General features: G+C 46.7%; 1 protein-coding gene across 2 annotated transcripts in view; it reads right to left on the minus strand.

Moving 5' to 3' along the window:
• Positions 1–15,000, minus strand: part of gfra2b (GDNF family receptor alpha 2b) — a 64,922-nt gene that overhangs the window by 14,500 nt on the left and 35,422 nt on the right. For both annotated transcript variants that reach the window (XM_060049689.1, XM_060049690.1), the window contains exons 4-5: positions 11,834–12,033; positions 11,548–11,735 (exon numbers count right to left, since the gene is read on the minus strand). In XM_060049689.1, coding sequence (XP_059905672.1) covers positions 11,548–11,735; positions 11,834–12,033 — 388 coding nt within the window. The remainder of the gene's footprint in view (positions 1–11,547; positions 11,736–11,833; positions 12,034–15,000) is intronic.

Raw genomic sequence — 15,000 nt, forward strand, 5'->3', positions numbered from 1 at the left:
ACAGGTGTAATCATTCAAATAACAATGGGTTAATATTGCTGAAACCTATCCTGAAGGGCTGGCCAGCCACTTAATGATGCCTTTGTGGGGAAATAGTACAATTAATTTATTTGAATTTGACATCACCAATTAAACAAACATGATATATACTGTACAGGATTTGTCACATGCACTGTGTAATAGACTGATAAGTTATGAGGGTAGAGAACCTAGAGATATCTCGCAGAGCATAGCATCCCAGCATATTAGCATAGTAGCTCATGAAATTTGCAAAGAAGCGCAGGAAGTTAGCATAGTGAGCTGCCATAGCAGAGAACTTATTTTAGAGAGTCCCTCGAGGGAAATTAATGTATAAAAAAAAAAACTTCTCTCCTGATGGAGAAGCACATAATGTTGCTTTGATGAGCTAATCCCAAAGATGTGGGCTTTTTTTGTTTATAGTGTTTATAACGACTTGAATGAGATTGCCCCTATCACCATTTAGAAGAGTAGCGGTTTATCACTGCTTTTGTGGTGCATAGGCGTCAATGGCATCGGTTGTTTAGACGCACAATAAAAAGGAGAATTGCAACGTTATTAAGGTCATAATTCAAAGACGCTAGGATACACGAACGCGGCTAACTGGCCTAACGAACACAGCGCCTGGCAAGTCGACTCCCTCACGCATTCACGGCAAGTTCAATTAAAAATGTAATCATCATATGCAAATTGTGATTGGGTACATACATATTGTATGTTTAATCCTCTGTGCCTTAGCGTTAGCGTACATGTGTCCCTCACAGCTTCATTACCATAAACTGCTCAAGGTTTTTCTTTCAAGTGGTCTTTCTCTAAATTACTGTTCAGGACGACAAAGGAATTAAGTTCAAACTCTGAAAGTCTTTCCCGCTCCGTTATATGTACGTTTTAGCAACGCAAACTGCAGCTACAATTATTTTCCTTTTACAATCAACTCACCTTGAATTAAGCATCATTTCGCATTACATCTAACTTTGGAGAGGTGTGTGTATATGTTTGTACGTGTATGTGTATATGTGTGTGCGTGTGTGTGTGTTAATGTTTGTTTGGGGGGCAAGTTGAGCTCCCACCAGGGTAGTAATCGGGTGGGTTAGTGACAGGTGGTGTCAATCAACTAATCAACTGGAAGACAGAGGGAGGAAGGAACGAACCCAGACTTTCGGATAGCGCCACTTTAGTTTTATATTATGCTTTTCTGTTTCTCGACAAATGTGTCGGATTAACTCCTTGACAACGACCCTGTGGCCCTGCCTAACAGTAAGTACTGGAATAACATCCACTGAATCTGCCCGACAGAGACGCCATCAAACAAGGTGATTATAGGAAAAGCAATTAGCGAGGCCGACATATTGTCTTAATTCAGTAATTCGCCTAGTCCCTAGACCTCCGACGGAGTCGCAGTTCAATTGAAGGAACAGAACAGTCTTCAGGGAGTTCTCTGATGTCTTCCTCAGAACTTAGTAAGTGGGTAATAGCTTACCGCGGCGCTGTGGCTAGCCTTCTCTTGGAAGGACTTGAAAGGGATACACACATAAACATACACAAACACCGCCATCTCAACCTCATTAAGAAAGGGGCGGAGGTCAATTGTTGGTGTGTGTGTGTGTGTGTGTGTGTGTGTGTTTGTGTGTGTGTGTGTGTGTGTGTGTGTCTCTGGGCCGGATCAGCAGCACAAAAAATACCTTCCCATTCAGGCAGTCGGTATAAAAATCGCCTAAATTCCCAACTTCTAATGTATGTGACGACTGCGGTCTCCACTGCGGAGCACTCACACATGTGTGGCAGAAGCAGGTCCACGCAGGGCTGGAATTCCCGAGACGTGGCGAGTGCGACGCGTGGCTCTGGCTTTAGGCGACAGAGGTAGGGGGATTTGATGATGGGGAGGTGGCCGAGTGCAACGCTTTTCCTGTGAAGTGCTTCTCTCTGGGGAACGGGGGGACAGGGGGGGGGACCAGGCTGCTAGCCCGGAGCCTGCAGCCACTCTTGCATGGATGCGCAGTTGCTGCTCTTAAGGCTTAGTTATGGTTCAATGACGACGCAACGCAAGGGGGTTTAGGGACCCATTATGTCCTCGCGGACCCTCCTTTCATCCAACACAAGGGCCTGACGTGCGCCTCCCAAAAAGTTGAACCTTGCGTCGAGCGAAGCAGCAGTAATGGCAGTGATTGGTCCGCTAACGCAAACCCGACGTTACGCCGCCGACTGCGTTGAAGCAACTGCATGGTCATTCCGTTGCGTCAACGTGGGACTATAACAAAGCCTTTAAACTGTTCTTGAACCTGCAGGCACTCTAGCTTGGAGGCCGGTTGCTGCTGTCAGGCTGGTCTGGAGCTTGCAGCTACTCAAGCACGGACATGCATCTTGCTGCTGTTGGGCTGTAGGTTGGAGCTGATGCAGCCTGCCTGCCTGGCGAGTGAGTGAGTGTGCAAACTGTTCTGTCGCCAGATAATCCAGGTCAGGTAGGCTCGGCGACGGGACGGGTTGTTGGTACGATTTCTAGAAGGATTAACGAAAGTTCTTGTCCACAAATCGGTGATTCTAGAATCAACCACAAGCTCTATTTCCTAATTTCGATTATAATGGCATGTATTTAAAAAATAAAGTAATCCATGTCACATGAATAAATGATGGGGATGTCAAGGAATCCGGTCACACTATCCAGTGCAGACTAGAGGGTAGGGGTTATGAACCCCAGTTGAGATGTTCTGGGTTCCAACCCCACATGCGTATCTAACTATATGCCTTAAGCTCCTCATTAATTGCATGTATCTAAATTGCTTTGGATCAAAGAAAGTGTCTGCTTAATAAATTACAGTAGAATCTCCTCACAAGCAGGTTGGCTTCTGCTACTAAAACAGTAACGGCACTCAGTGGCAGGCACTGAACTGCCTGACGCAATGACCATATTCATTTTATAATATAAATGTTTCATCAAATCGACAACCCTGAAAATGAAAATTCCATTGAAGTGGTTTCGGATAATGGTTTATTCTTCTGTGAACACTGAACTGAGAGATCAAATAAAAAATGGTTGTCATATGGACTTCAGAAAAAGATGTCATAACCTTGCCTTGGGGGATTTATCGACTAAAATCAAGACACAGGAAACGGGACCCAACAATGCTACCACGAAATAGAAAATTGATAAAAGGTAATGTTCAGGGTAAAGTGCATCTAACAATAAATTGTATCGACCGTTCAGATTTTCTCCACTGTTTTCCATTTAGACACAAACACCAGCAAGTTGTTTGACCTAGTATTGACCCGATCGATTGAATCACATCGAGGTAAAATATAATTACAGATGTTTTGATTCAATACAATGCATCATTTCAAATCCCCATAACCATTATAACATAAACAAATTATATTTGGGAGGGGGTTCATTGTTTTAGTATATTGATCAATCAAGGGTTTGAGTTGCAAAGGCAAATATGCATTTTTCTTGCCAACTGCCAAGTGCAATACATGCCTGCTTTTTACCAGAGTGACATATCCAGAGTTATCTCTATCCCTGACTGTTCAAAATGCAGTCACATGTCCACAGATCAAATATGTGTCAGATTGAGTGGTTTTTCAAATCTGATTCCATGTCAAGTATGCTGTTCACATTACTCGCATCAAAGAATCTTCCATGCACAGCACATGGGTTCACTCATCACATGACCACACCCATTCCCTCATTCCACCAATCAACAAGTCCATTCCACTAACTGGTCGCACCGGTCTGTTTCAAATGGGGGCCGCCCACTCCTTTATTCAAACCCTGGTTCACTATCCCCCCATCCCAGCCTTGAGTTTCACCTCCGCTCGGGGCGCGCAGGTGCACCTCTGTCAGTGCCTAGTCACAGTTGGCCTTCCTTCCATTCTTTATCTATTTTCCTGCTTGCCCTTGCTCTTTATGTCTGAATGCTTGCGTACCTGTGCTTGTTTTTGTTCCATGACAAAAGAAAGAAACTCTCCCCTGGCTTCCTCCTGTGTGTCATTACGACACCTGAGACCGCCAGGCTTCTTCTTGGGGTGGGGGGGTCCACACCTGCACAGTCGTTCACGAGGTCACGCATCGCTGAGCTATTACGTCTGGGGCGTCGATGGCGTCCGTAGTGGGGCCGCACTTTCTCTCTGCTCTAAAGTAGAACCGTCACGCTTGCCTGTCTCCTAATATAGAGGAGTATTGCACGGTATGCGTGTTGTGACCAGAAAACACACCGTGTGCAACATCATGTCCCCCTTTCTGCAATCACATGCCAGCCCTGACAATTTCTGACCGGGGATGTCATTGCTCTTGGAAACTGAGAAAAACTGTTGCATATTACATTACAAAATGGTAGACTCTTGAGTGATTCCTCTTGAAGATGAGTAAAGAATGCATGCAATGCACGAGGAATAAATGGGGCCGGACGGTCTAGTGCTTAGGGGGTCCCTCTAAGGCAAAAGGTTGTGGGTTTGAGCCCCCAATGTCCCGAGGTGCCTATAAGTCCTTCCGGCGCATTTCTTTAGGTTGATAGGATGTGGTGTGCGTTATTAGAGCAGTGCTTTAATTGCCCGGGAAATGTTAATTCAAATTTGGTTGGAACAGTTTAGGAAGATGAAGGTATTTAACAACAGCCTTTCATTAGTGGTCGACACCTCTGCCTACCTACGCGTTGTGAACAAACTGTGTTTAATTAGCTCTTCTGTTTATCGGTACAGTGCAGCATGTACGTTAAGCTATCAATCACTGTGCTACTCATCCATACCCTGATGCTATAGCATAGGGCTGACTCTCTCTCTCTCTCTCTCGGTCTCTGTGTGGGGTCCCGAACTTGGAACACCAACCACTAGCAGCTAGGCTAAATAAGGGAAGCTGCTCCAATTGGAAATGATGGCGTTCTTGCTAGTTCAGAAGGTAAACATTGCGCTACAATGTTTACCTTCAGCGCAAAGCCATCACATCCTGTTTTGGTTGCTTTATAGTGTTCAGCAGGACTGATTGGTAAACCGAGCGGGATTACAGTATATCCTATTACTTTATATAATTTGTGTTTAAATCGATGGTGAGCCATCCTTTTACATCTAAACATAGTGGGTGTTGGGGGCTTTTTTGCTTTTTGGGGAGGTGAATTACAGTAAGCCACAGTGAATTGCTGTGTTTACCACAATGTTAACACATGTCAGTTGATTCTGCTCATTTCCCTTTGTGTTGTGTTGAGCAAAAAAATGTGCGGGAACAAGACACCTACTCAACTGGCAGTAGAAAAAGCGACAGTGATGGAACGAACGGCATCAAACACAAACACACGCAGCTCTGCGCCCCCGCAATGCAAACACAGGATGGCCTCGCCAACGTGTGTGCGTGTGCGTGTGCGTGCGTGCGTGCGTGCGTGCGTGCGTGCGTGCGTGCGTGCGTGCGTGCGTGCGTGCGTGTGATGAAAGACATTTTGATTACATGTTTTGAATCAATTAGCCGACACACAAATGCAATGTAAACATGAAATTCCTCAACACAGCATGAGGTGAGTATGGCGACACATTAGTGCCATAATTCACTAACGTGATAAAAGATGCATTCGGGCGTATTATATTATTCCACACGCGTAGATATTAACTGCGAGCGCGCAAATGATCTCTGCGCACGCAAAACAGCCTCTCACGCGCGCAAATTACCACAGCGCGCGCAAAACAGCCTCTCGCGCGCGCAAATTACCTCAGCGCGCGCAAAACCTCTCGCGAAAGATGTTTTTACGCTCTCGCTCAAATTTAATTTTGGCACTATGGGGGAGGGAACCAAGGCAGGGCGGGCTTTCCTATGATTGGCCGTTTCTGAAGCGCGATATTTGATTGACAGCCCTCCTCAGCCCTCCTCTCATTCAATTCTTGTACAGTAAATGGCTGAAACGATAGTTACATATTGTAACTCCAGATTCTATGAGTATAGGCGCAGCCTTTTAAGTGTCGGCCTCATTGTCCTTTAAATAGCTGAAGAAAAGCTGTTTATTGGGAGCAGAACGTCCGCCGGCGCCCGACTATATCTGCGAAATGCGGACGTAATTGAGGCCCACGCTGTTGGTGGTCGGGGATTACAAAATGTTCAGTGCTACGGCTCACGCCTAGGGATAACCCAATAGCGATAGCCTTAAAAGGCTGCGCCTATACTCATAGAATCTAGAGTTACAATAAGTAACTATCGTTTCAGCCATTTACTGTACAATTCAGAATTCAATGAGAGGAGGGCTGAGGAGGGCTGTCAATCAAATATCGCACATCAGAAACGGCCAATCATAGGAAAGCCCGCCCTGCCTTGGTTCCCTCCCCCATAGTGCCAAAATTAAATTCGAGCGAGGGCGTAAAAACATCTTTCGCGAGAGGTTTTGCGTGCGCTGAGGTAATTTGCGCGCGCGAGAGGCTGTTTTGCGCGCGCTGAGGTAATTTGCGCGCGCGAGAGGCTGTTTTGCGCGCGCTGAGGTAATTTGCGCGCGGGAGAGGCTGTTTTGCGCGCGCAGAGATCATTTGCGCGCTCGCAGTTAATATGTACGCGTGTGGAATAATATAATACGCCCGAACGCATCTTTTATCACATTAGTGAATTATGGCACTAATGTGTCGCCATAGGTGAGAACCTCACTTTATTTTGGGGTGACGATGAATGCACCACAAGTGGGCCGGGAGAGTGGTTGGCTCTAAAAAGAGCTGCTTTAACGTCGTCTGTACACGGAGGACACGCGAGTGCCGGCGTATTGACACCGCATCTCCATATCTGATGGTGTCGCATCAGTCCTCCACGATGATGACTCAAATACCCGACTGTGTCCCAACACATTTAGCACCTGCTCCGCCATCGGGAACTAAGGCAAACGTAGCGTCTTATCCCTCAGAGCCGGCTCTGAGCAGTAGCTGGGAGCCAGCGCTTTAAGGAGGACTCGACGGTTTAAGTCGCCATGGCAGAGCAGGTGGTTAATAAGACTATTCCCCCGTAAACATTCAGTCTTACACTCTTTCATTTTTATATGGATCTTCCTAAGAGGTTTAAAGAGAACGTTTGACGGTGTACATATATACCGGTCACTAGGGAGAGACGCCCTTAGCCTGTCTAGCTTGCAGGGTTTGATTCGAATACCAAAAAGGGGCCTAGTTTAATGTGGGGGGACGCATCGTTTTTTTACTCTAAAGAGGAAAAGCACCCATGATTAATTATATCGAAGGCTTTGAACGCATCAAGGAAACGCATATATATTGTGGTTTTATATCTTCCATACTTATTTTCGAAAATTCCTCCAGTGCGTTATTACAGAAATCTGTGCCGTGTTTATGTTTTAAACCAAGGTGATTGTCCGTGGTTGATCTGTATTCTTGACGCCTCTCCAAGAGGATTCTTTCTCATACTTTGTCAGGGCACTTGGTCTCTCGTTCTCTATATTGTTTTATCTTTGACAAATGCGCCTCTATTCCATGAATTAATAATCCAGAGAAAACACACAGAGCATGAACCACTGAGAACGAATGGCTATTAAACATATTCTTCCGTTATTTGATCAAGGCCACATGCTTTGTTCAATGGCAGTTACTCAAAGGCAGAGCACAATTCATAAGGAATCATATCCACACCAACATTACATGAATCACTCTTAACACAACTCATGTTTACTCCACAGTTCAGCAATATTTGTAGACCCAGTAAATCAATGAATAAATAAATACCCATCAATACTAGATGGCAGTAGCCTCTTATTGTTATTGATAACCTTAACTTCTTACCAGAATTCAAACACATTATTCGGCTGAAGATTTTTGTCCGTGAGGTTTGCCCTCATGGCCTGCTTATTACTTTCAATAGAGCGTACATCATATTCAAATCTAGCATTTGCGTGTTTTTTGTGTTCACACACAAAGCAGAGCTTTTCCTGGAAAAACCCAGTTTTTAAAAGCTTTTTTCGGCCCCTAAATGGGAGCTCATACACATATTCATTCCCTCCTGGCCTGAGGTTATGTTGTTTAGACCTTTTACTGGCAGAATGATTTACCTCCGTCTTTTAAACAAATTCAACATTTTATCATCCATTAGACATAGGTCATTACTCTGGTTCTGCTTTTTACACTGAATGTGAGCGTACGGAATAGCATCAAGTGGTAGATCAATGTTACTCTGGCTTTTATCAGTCTAGGAATAGTCATGTGAGAAGTCAATCCTCTATTAACCTTGACCCACCTAGTGTCCATCTTTGTTCATGGTTAAAACAACTGATGAACTCTCCACATTTAATATCAGAGACAGGTATATGATCTGTTGTAGGCGGACCTTACAGTATCTGTAATCGATCATGACCATCTGCAGTGTATGTATACAGTGATCCAGCCATGTTGTTGTACACCATGCTCCATCAGTATGTGTGGATCCTTCTGCTGGCACCAGCACTTTGTTGGGAAGAACCAGATAGCTAGCTTGTCCAAATTGGATTAAGTGTTAAACAAACATGGAGCTATCATCAGAAATATCAGGGTTCGTATTACCAAAAACAAATAGACATTGGTTGCCTTAAATAAATGACCAGATAAAGACGTGCGCATTAAGAACTTCATTCTGATTTCAGTAATACTCGTAAGGAGTATAAATGAATTGTAAACGCATTGCTATGCACCAGTCAACCTCCGGCCTAATCAACGATCAGTGGATCACGTTTCTTATGTCAGCAATGGCCTCCCCACCTACAGGTATTATGCCATGCACTATTTCCATGCTGAGATCTGTTGTGGACGCCCCTGCCCTGTGCCAATCACTATTAACAGAATCAAGTTAATCTGCGTCTCGTTTAGCTAATAGAGTCCCTTGTACACGCAGAATATACGCGCTCCCTCAAAGCTTGTCAATACTGATTTCACATTTTGCATCAAGCGCTCTGTCCCCAAGCGCTATAAGCCAATACGCAATAAGCCACTCAATTATCTGAGTAGCTATATGTGACAGATCTAATAGTCTTCAGTCAAGATCACATCTATATTGCAGCCCTGATAATCTCAGCCTCAGGCACACACACCCCTTCCTAATGTCAATACTTAGTCTTATCAGGTGGTTCAAACGTCCTGGGAGTTTGTCTTGTACTTTGTTCACGACGCTGACCAAATGGAGCCTGACGCTGTTAATTAAACAGTGTCGGGGTCCATTTGGTTCATATCAGGGGACGGCAGGACGCTGGGGAGGGCATGCTGCCGAACGTTAGGTGGGATGCATGTACATCTTATCCGGCCCAGATCAGTTAATGACCCTGGACCAAAGTGTGTTATCCAGAGCAGCGTAGCCTGGTATGACCTCATAAGCGTTTATGTGTGTGTGTGTGTGTGTGTGTGTGTGTGTGTGTGTGTGTGTGTGTGTGTGTGTGTGTGTGTGTGTGTGTGTGTGTGTGTGTGTGTGTGTGTGTGACGTCTTCCTTGGCTGTCTAACCCTCTTCTCCCCGAACCAAAGGGTTGGGGCGAGTATTATATTAAAGAAAACATGAAGAACAAGAGAACAGAAGCACTCTCACCCTTGATAAGGTATATGGCCCTGGCTATGTCCCAGACAACCAGGTTGGTTCATCCTTGTTGAGACATAACAAATGGCGGAATGTTGGAAATAACACATTGTATCAGTGTGAGAGGCACTGGCCTGTTCCTAGACTAGAAATGTGAACACAGAGAGACACTAAAATACACCAACATTGTACAGTGTGAGTGGGGAGGGCCCGGTCTCGACCAGCCTTCTGCTCTGTGTGATCCGGGAGGGCAGAGGGGGAGTGGCTCCACATACCTTTTTAATGAGAAGAAACGCAGCACTCATCTATTCAGCCTTTTTGCAGACTTTCTTCCAAGGGGACATACAGCGATTGTCTTTGTGAATTTGCAAGGTAGAAGTTAGGGAGTCTCAATCAAAAATGCTCTACAGATGGATGTCCGGTGGACATTGGGAATCGAACCCAGGACCTCTTCAGATAGGAGTCAAACGCCACCACGCACACAGGTGTGCAAGTGTGTTTGTATCTCACCAGCATCAAACACTTCTGCCTTCGCACGACTGCGTGCACGGTGGCGTTTGCCTCCCACCTGAAAGGCGCTGGGTTTGACGCCAAGGATACACACATGTAACAGACATGGTGGGCCAAGGCCGAGGTAACGGTACGAGAGCAAAGTGATCTGTGTCTGTGTGTTTTCCTTATTCATGTCGAGGCCCCTTTCATCCCACACTGCCAGAGTTTAATCTGCAACAATTGATTTCACAATTTCCGCTGTCTCTGAGGAGACAAAAGATCTGCGCTGAATCTGTTGTTTTATCCCCCCCCCACCCCCACCCCCCAACCACGCTGCATATGAGTCATTTTGAAAAAGGTGTGCGTTTTTTTTTTTACGACACTCTCCCAACAGTGGGAAATGGAAATAAAGAAATAAAACGGCAAGCCGCTGGCTACCCCGTTCGACACAGACACACGCACGCAGCTGGAAGATGATCTTTTGAAGTCATTTTTTTTTGTTACCAGCGGAAGGAAAAAATAATTGCTCTCAGTCTTAAAGCCTGAGCGCATTCGCTGAGGCTTGTGAAAGTGGTAATTATTAAAACGCTAACGCACTCGCCGCATCCTCGGACCGACTATCCGGCGTTCCTCGGAGATGGACCGGCGTGGGCGGGAAAACCAAAACGTTGGAATCGCTTGACGAGTGGATGAAAAAGATGGGGTTATTCTGTTATTCTATTATTAGTTCGCAGTGCTTCTGTAGGTGTGCCATTCGGGGCCCCTCACCGCTGTAAAGAAAAAATCTCATCTCTTTCCCCCTTTTGATGTTGATTTACAGTTTGTTACAAAAACACTTCCCATGCCATGATTGCCTGTCTGCCAGTACGGGAAGGTTTGGCGTGTTTCAGTTTTGTTTTTCTGAACGATAAAGATGTGTTTGGTGAACAGAGGGCTGAACGTCCAGTCCAGTTCCCCCTGTGGTCAGGTTTAATGGCTTCGACCACCACTTCCGCCCGCTGCCATATCCCCAACTTTGAAGATTGACTCCATTCAAATACACACAAATAACTGATTTCATTAAAAGATTTTGGAGAGGACCATTGCACTTTCAGTTGTAGAGCATGCCTCTTTCTATGAAACATGAAATGGTCAGGGTGGAATGCATGTAAATAGGTGTGTGTGTGTGTGTGTGTGTGTGTGTGTGTGTGTGTGTGTGTGTGTGTGTGTGTGTGTGTGTGTGTGTGTGTGTGTGGATATGTGTTTTAACAATGAAAAGCTATGTCATCCTGCATCAGCCATGTGATTGTGTGTAGAAGGATGTTTTTGTGTATGTGTGTGTATTTATATGTATATATATATGTGTGTGAGCGTCTATTAGAATACTTGTTGGTGTGTCTGTGTGTGTGCGTGTACTGTGTTGACATGTGTGTGTGCGTGTGCACGTGCATGTTATCACTGCAAAGCAATGGATCAATCATGCATCAGCTGTGTGTGTGTGGCTCTAAGACCCCCCCCCCCCCCCCCCCCGCCCCATCGAGAACCCATCCGTCCCCCTCCTGCGTCTCCTCACCTGCACAGGGCGTCGGACCTGCAGGTGCGCCGCAGCTCGGTGCAGGTGGGCTTGTGCCTCTCCTGGTGGGAGCAGGCCGGGACGATGGTCTGTCTGCGGCGCTCGGCGCACGCCTGGTCCCGGCAGGAGCAGAACAGCAGGGGGTAGCTGAACTCCCAGGACACGCGCTCCAAGAACTGCCGCAGGGCCTGGGGGGGGGGGGACGGACGGACGTAGCGTTAGCATGTCGCCCCAACATAGGTATCGTCACCCCAGTCGAACCCGTGATCTCACCCCTCAAACTCACCTTCTGACATCGCTTCCGACTGCAGGGCTCCTGATTGGCCAAGGTGAGCTGCGGGGGCGTGGCCTTGGTGCAGATGGCGATGTAGGCGGAGCGCTGGCGCTTGCACGTGTCGTTGAGGTTGCACGCCTTGGCGGCGTCCAGACACGGGTTGCAGGGCTGCGCCGCGTCGGCGCACGGGCCCACCCTCGCCAACGAGGAGTCTTGGGGGGACACAGCGGTTTGTTACGGGTCATAGTCGACCGGGTCCGTGTTAATTACAGAGGAGGTCTCGGAGGGGGCTTCCATTACACCATCCCCGTCTCCCCCCAAAGGCTTAGTTAGGGTTGGACGTCGACGCAACGCAACGGGCTTTACAGACGTGAACCTCCCAAGGGCTCTGATTGCAGCAGCAAGGGCTCTGATTGGTCCGCTCACGTGACCCGACGCAGAACCAAAACAGGTTCACGACTGCGTCGAGGTGCCTGCGGTGTCATTGCGTTGCGTCGACGTGGAACCATAACTGAGCCTTAAGCCCTTGAAAGGCAAAGGGGAAAAATCAAAGGGAAAAAACCATGGGAAGGAACACAGCAGAAGGTTCTCTGGTTAGTGCAATAGCAGTCAGATGGGCAGACATACTGTGGAAACGGTAGCAACAAAGCCCAGCAGAAACTGACTGGTAAGAAAATATATAAATCTTATTCTAGTTCGCTGACGTCTGAGTGTGAATATGTCAGAGGGGAAATGGAATGTCACGCAGAAGTGTTCACCTACAGGTCAAGGGGAGGCGAAAGTGGTTCATTCAGAACATGCGTGCGTGTGTATTGTGTGGTAGTGCATCCATTGTGTGTAGGCCTTCACGCAGTGCGTTGGACCACGGCCTCTCTCGGGCTATGGGCTGTCACATGTGCAGAGGTTGTGTATGTGCTGAAGGACTACAGACAATAATGATAAAAAGAACAAGACAGGGTAAGAGAGAGAGAGAGAGAGAGAGAGAGAGAGAGAGAGAGAGAGAGATAGAGAGAGAGGTAGAGGTAGAGGTAGAGAGAGAGAGAGAGAGAGAGAGAGAGAGAGAGAGAGAGAGAGAGAGAGAGAGAGGGAGGGAGAGTGCCCATGATGCGCTGTGATTAGTTCCCGTCCTTTAGAGACGAGCCGCCCTGCGATATGGACCGTGGATAAGGCTCGAGGTCGGCGGGTATGTTGTGTTTTATAGTTGGCCCCCGCAGATAACCACGGTCACACTGTATGGACACACCCCCCCACACATACGCATGCCTAACGCGCACACACGGCTAACACACAGACGGCTAACATACACACACGAATAACGCACGCACATGGATAACACAGACTTACACACACACGGCTAACGCACACACATGGCTAATACACACACACACACACACACACACACACACACACACACACACACACACACACACACACACACACACACACACACACTCATGGCTATCAAACACCTGGCTAACACAAACACACACACACACACACACACACACGCATGGTTAAAATACACAAACACACACACACACACGGCGAACACAAACACCCACACAGACACACAAACATTCACACTGCGCCAAAGTGCTTCACAATGCGGCGTTTCACACGCTATGTCAACACTGGCTGACATATTACTATTGGACTCTGTGTGCCGTACGTGACGGCGGCTGTTTAAGGCGGGATTAGCCCGTGCTGTGTGTGGAGTGTGTCATCACACGGCTCTGGTAAGCCGCCAGAGAGGTTCGCCCGGGCTCCTTTAAGAAGCGTGACAACTGCCTCAGAAGTTTTGAAGTGTGGTGACGTACGCCGGAGACCAGGGACTGATTGAGGAAGAGGCTTGGGGAGTCGGTTTGGAGGGGGGAAAGATGAGAGGAACAGAATCACAAGTCACATCACAACGAGATTGAGACAGTGATGCTGATATGAAACATATCTTTATGCCCCTTTTAAAATACGAGTTAGATCGTGCTTTCCGTGATTAAAAACAACGTGGTAACAGTTAGATTAACAGTTGGTAGAAAGTCACTTATGTCATTATTTCATTGTCATATTTTTTATCAGATGTGTCTGTGGGCATTAGTGGGGAGCTTGCTCAAGGATGCCTATTTGGTAGACTGCGAAAACTGGGACTTGAACCCAGAACCCCAGCATTTGGAGTCAAACACAGCAGCCACAAAACGGTCCTGCCCTTTATATATCTGAGTCAGGTCGATGCGACACAAATATCACAGTGGCTGTACTTCACTTTTATACTTACTAGAAAATTGCTTAAATTGCGTTTGGGAGTTAATGGCCACTCACCCCGAAATTATGTGATTGGTCTGGAGTCGCTGGAATGGAAACTTCAGGAACAAATGGACAAAATGGTGGACATGACAGAGCGGGCTTGAGACAGAGGAGTGCCTCTGGCTATCTGAACCAGTGCCACTTTTATCAACTCTGGGGGCTAGGGCAGCAGCAGCCGCGCTGGTCTAGATACCATCAACAATAAACACTTATCAGGGTTAGGGTTAGGCCAGGGTTTCCAACCGCCGGGCCCAGGGAAAGAAAGAATAAACGGTTATGCTCTGTAAACTCTGGTTCCCCCAAAAGACTCTAATCAACTGCAAAACAGTGATTCATTATGTTACCAGCCGGACAACACCCTAGGAACAAGGCTATCTGCCATGGGAAACACCCTAGGAACAAGGCTATCTGCTGTAGGAAACACACTAGGAACAAGGCCATCTGCCATAGGAAACACACTAGGAACCATGCTACTATTGTGATGAAACACGCCTTCTTGCGTCTGCATGTGTGTGTTTGTGTCCCAGAACTGTAAGATGAGTTGTGGGAACATATATTCAGCATTTTGTGACCATTTTGTTTGGCAAAGCACGATTCTTTTCAAATTTGAAAGTTCTCTCATATTCTTAGAATCAATAGAAAAATATCTTACCACAAACGACAATGAAATAAGCCTAACAAACAAACAAAAACATTGAAGAAAACAAATGGATTTTGCAAACAGACAGCAGAACATCCAACAACGTCTCCTCTCCCCTTTCTCCTCTCTCCTCTCCTCGGTCCTCTCTCCTCTCCTGTCACCTCTCCTTCTCCTCGGTCCTCTCTCCTCTGTCCTCTGTCCTCTGCCCTCTCCCCTCACTCCTCCCCTCTCTCTGAAATGA

This window comes from Gadus macrocephalus, chromosome 4 (genome assembly GCF_031168955.1).
Source record: "Gadus macrocephalus chromosome 4, ASM3116895v1".
In the NCBI taxonomy this organism is placed as follows: domain Eukaryota; kingdom Metazoa; phylum Chordata; class Actinopteri; order Gadiformes; family Gadidae; genus Gadus; species Gadus macrocephalus.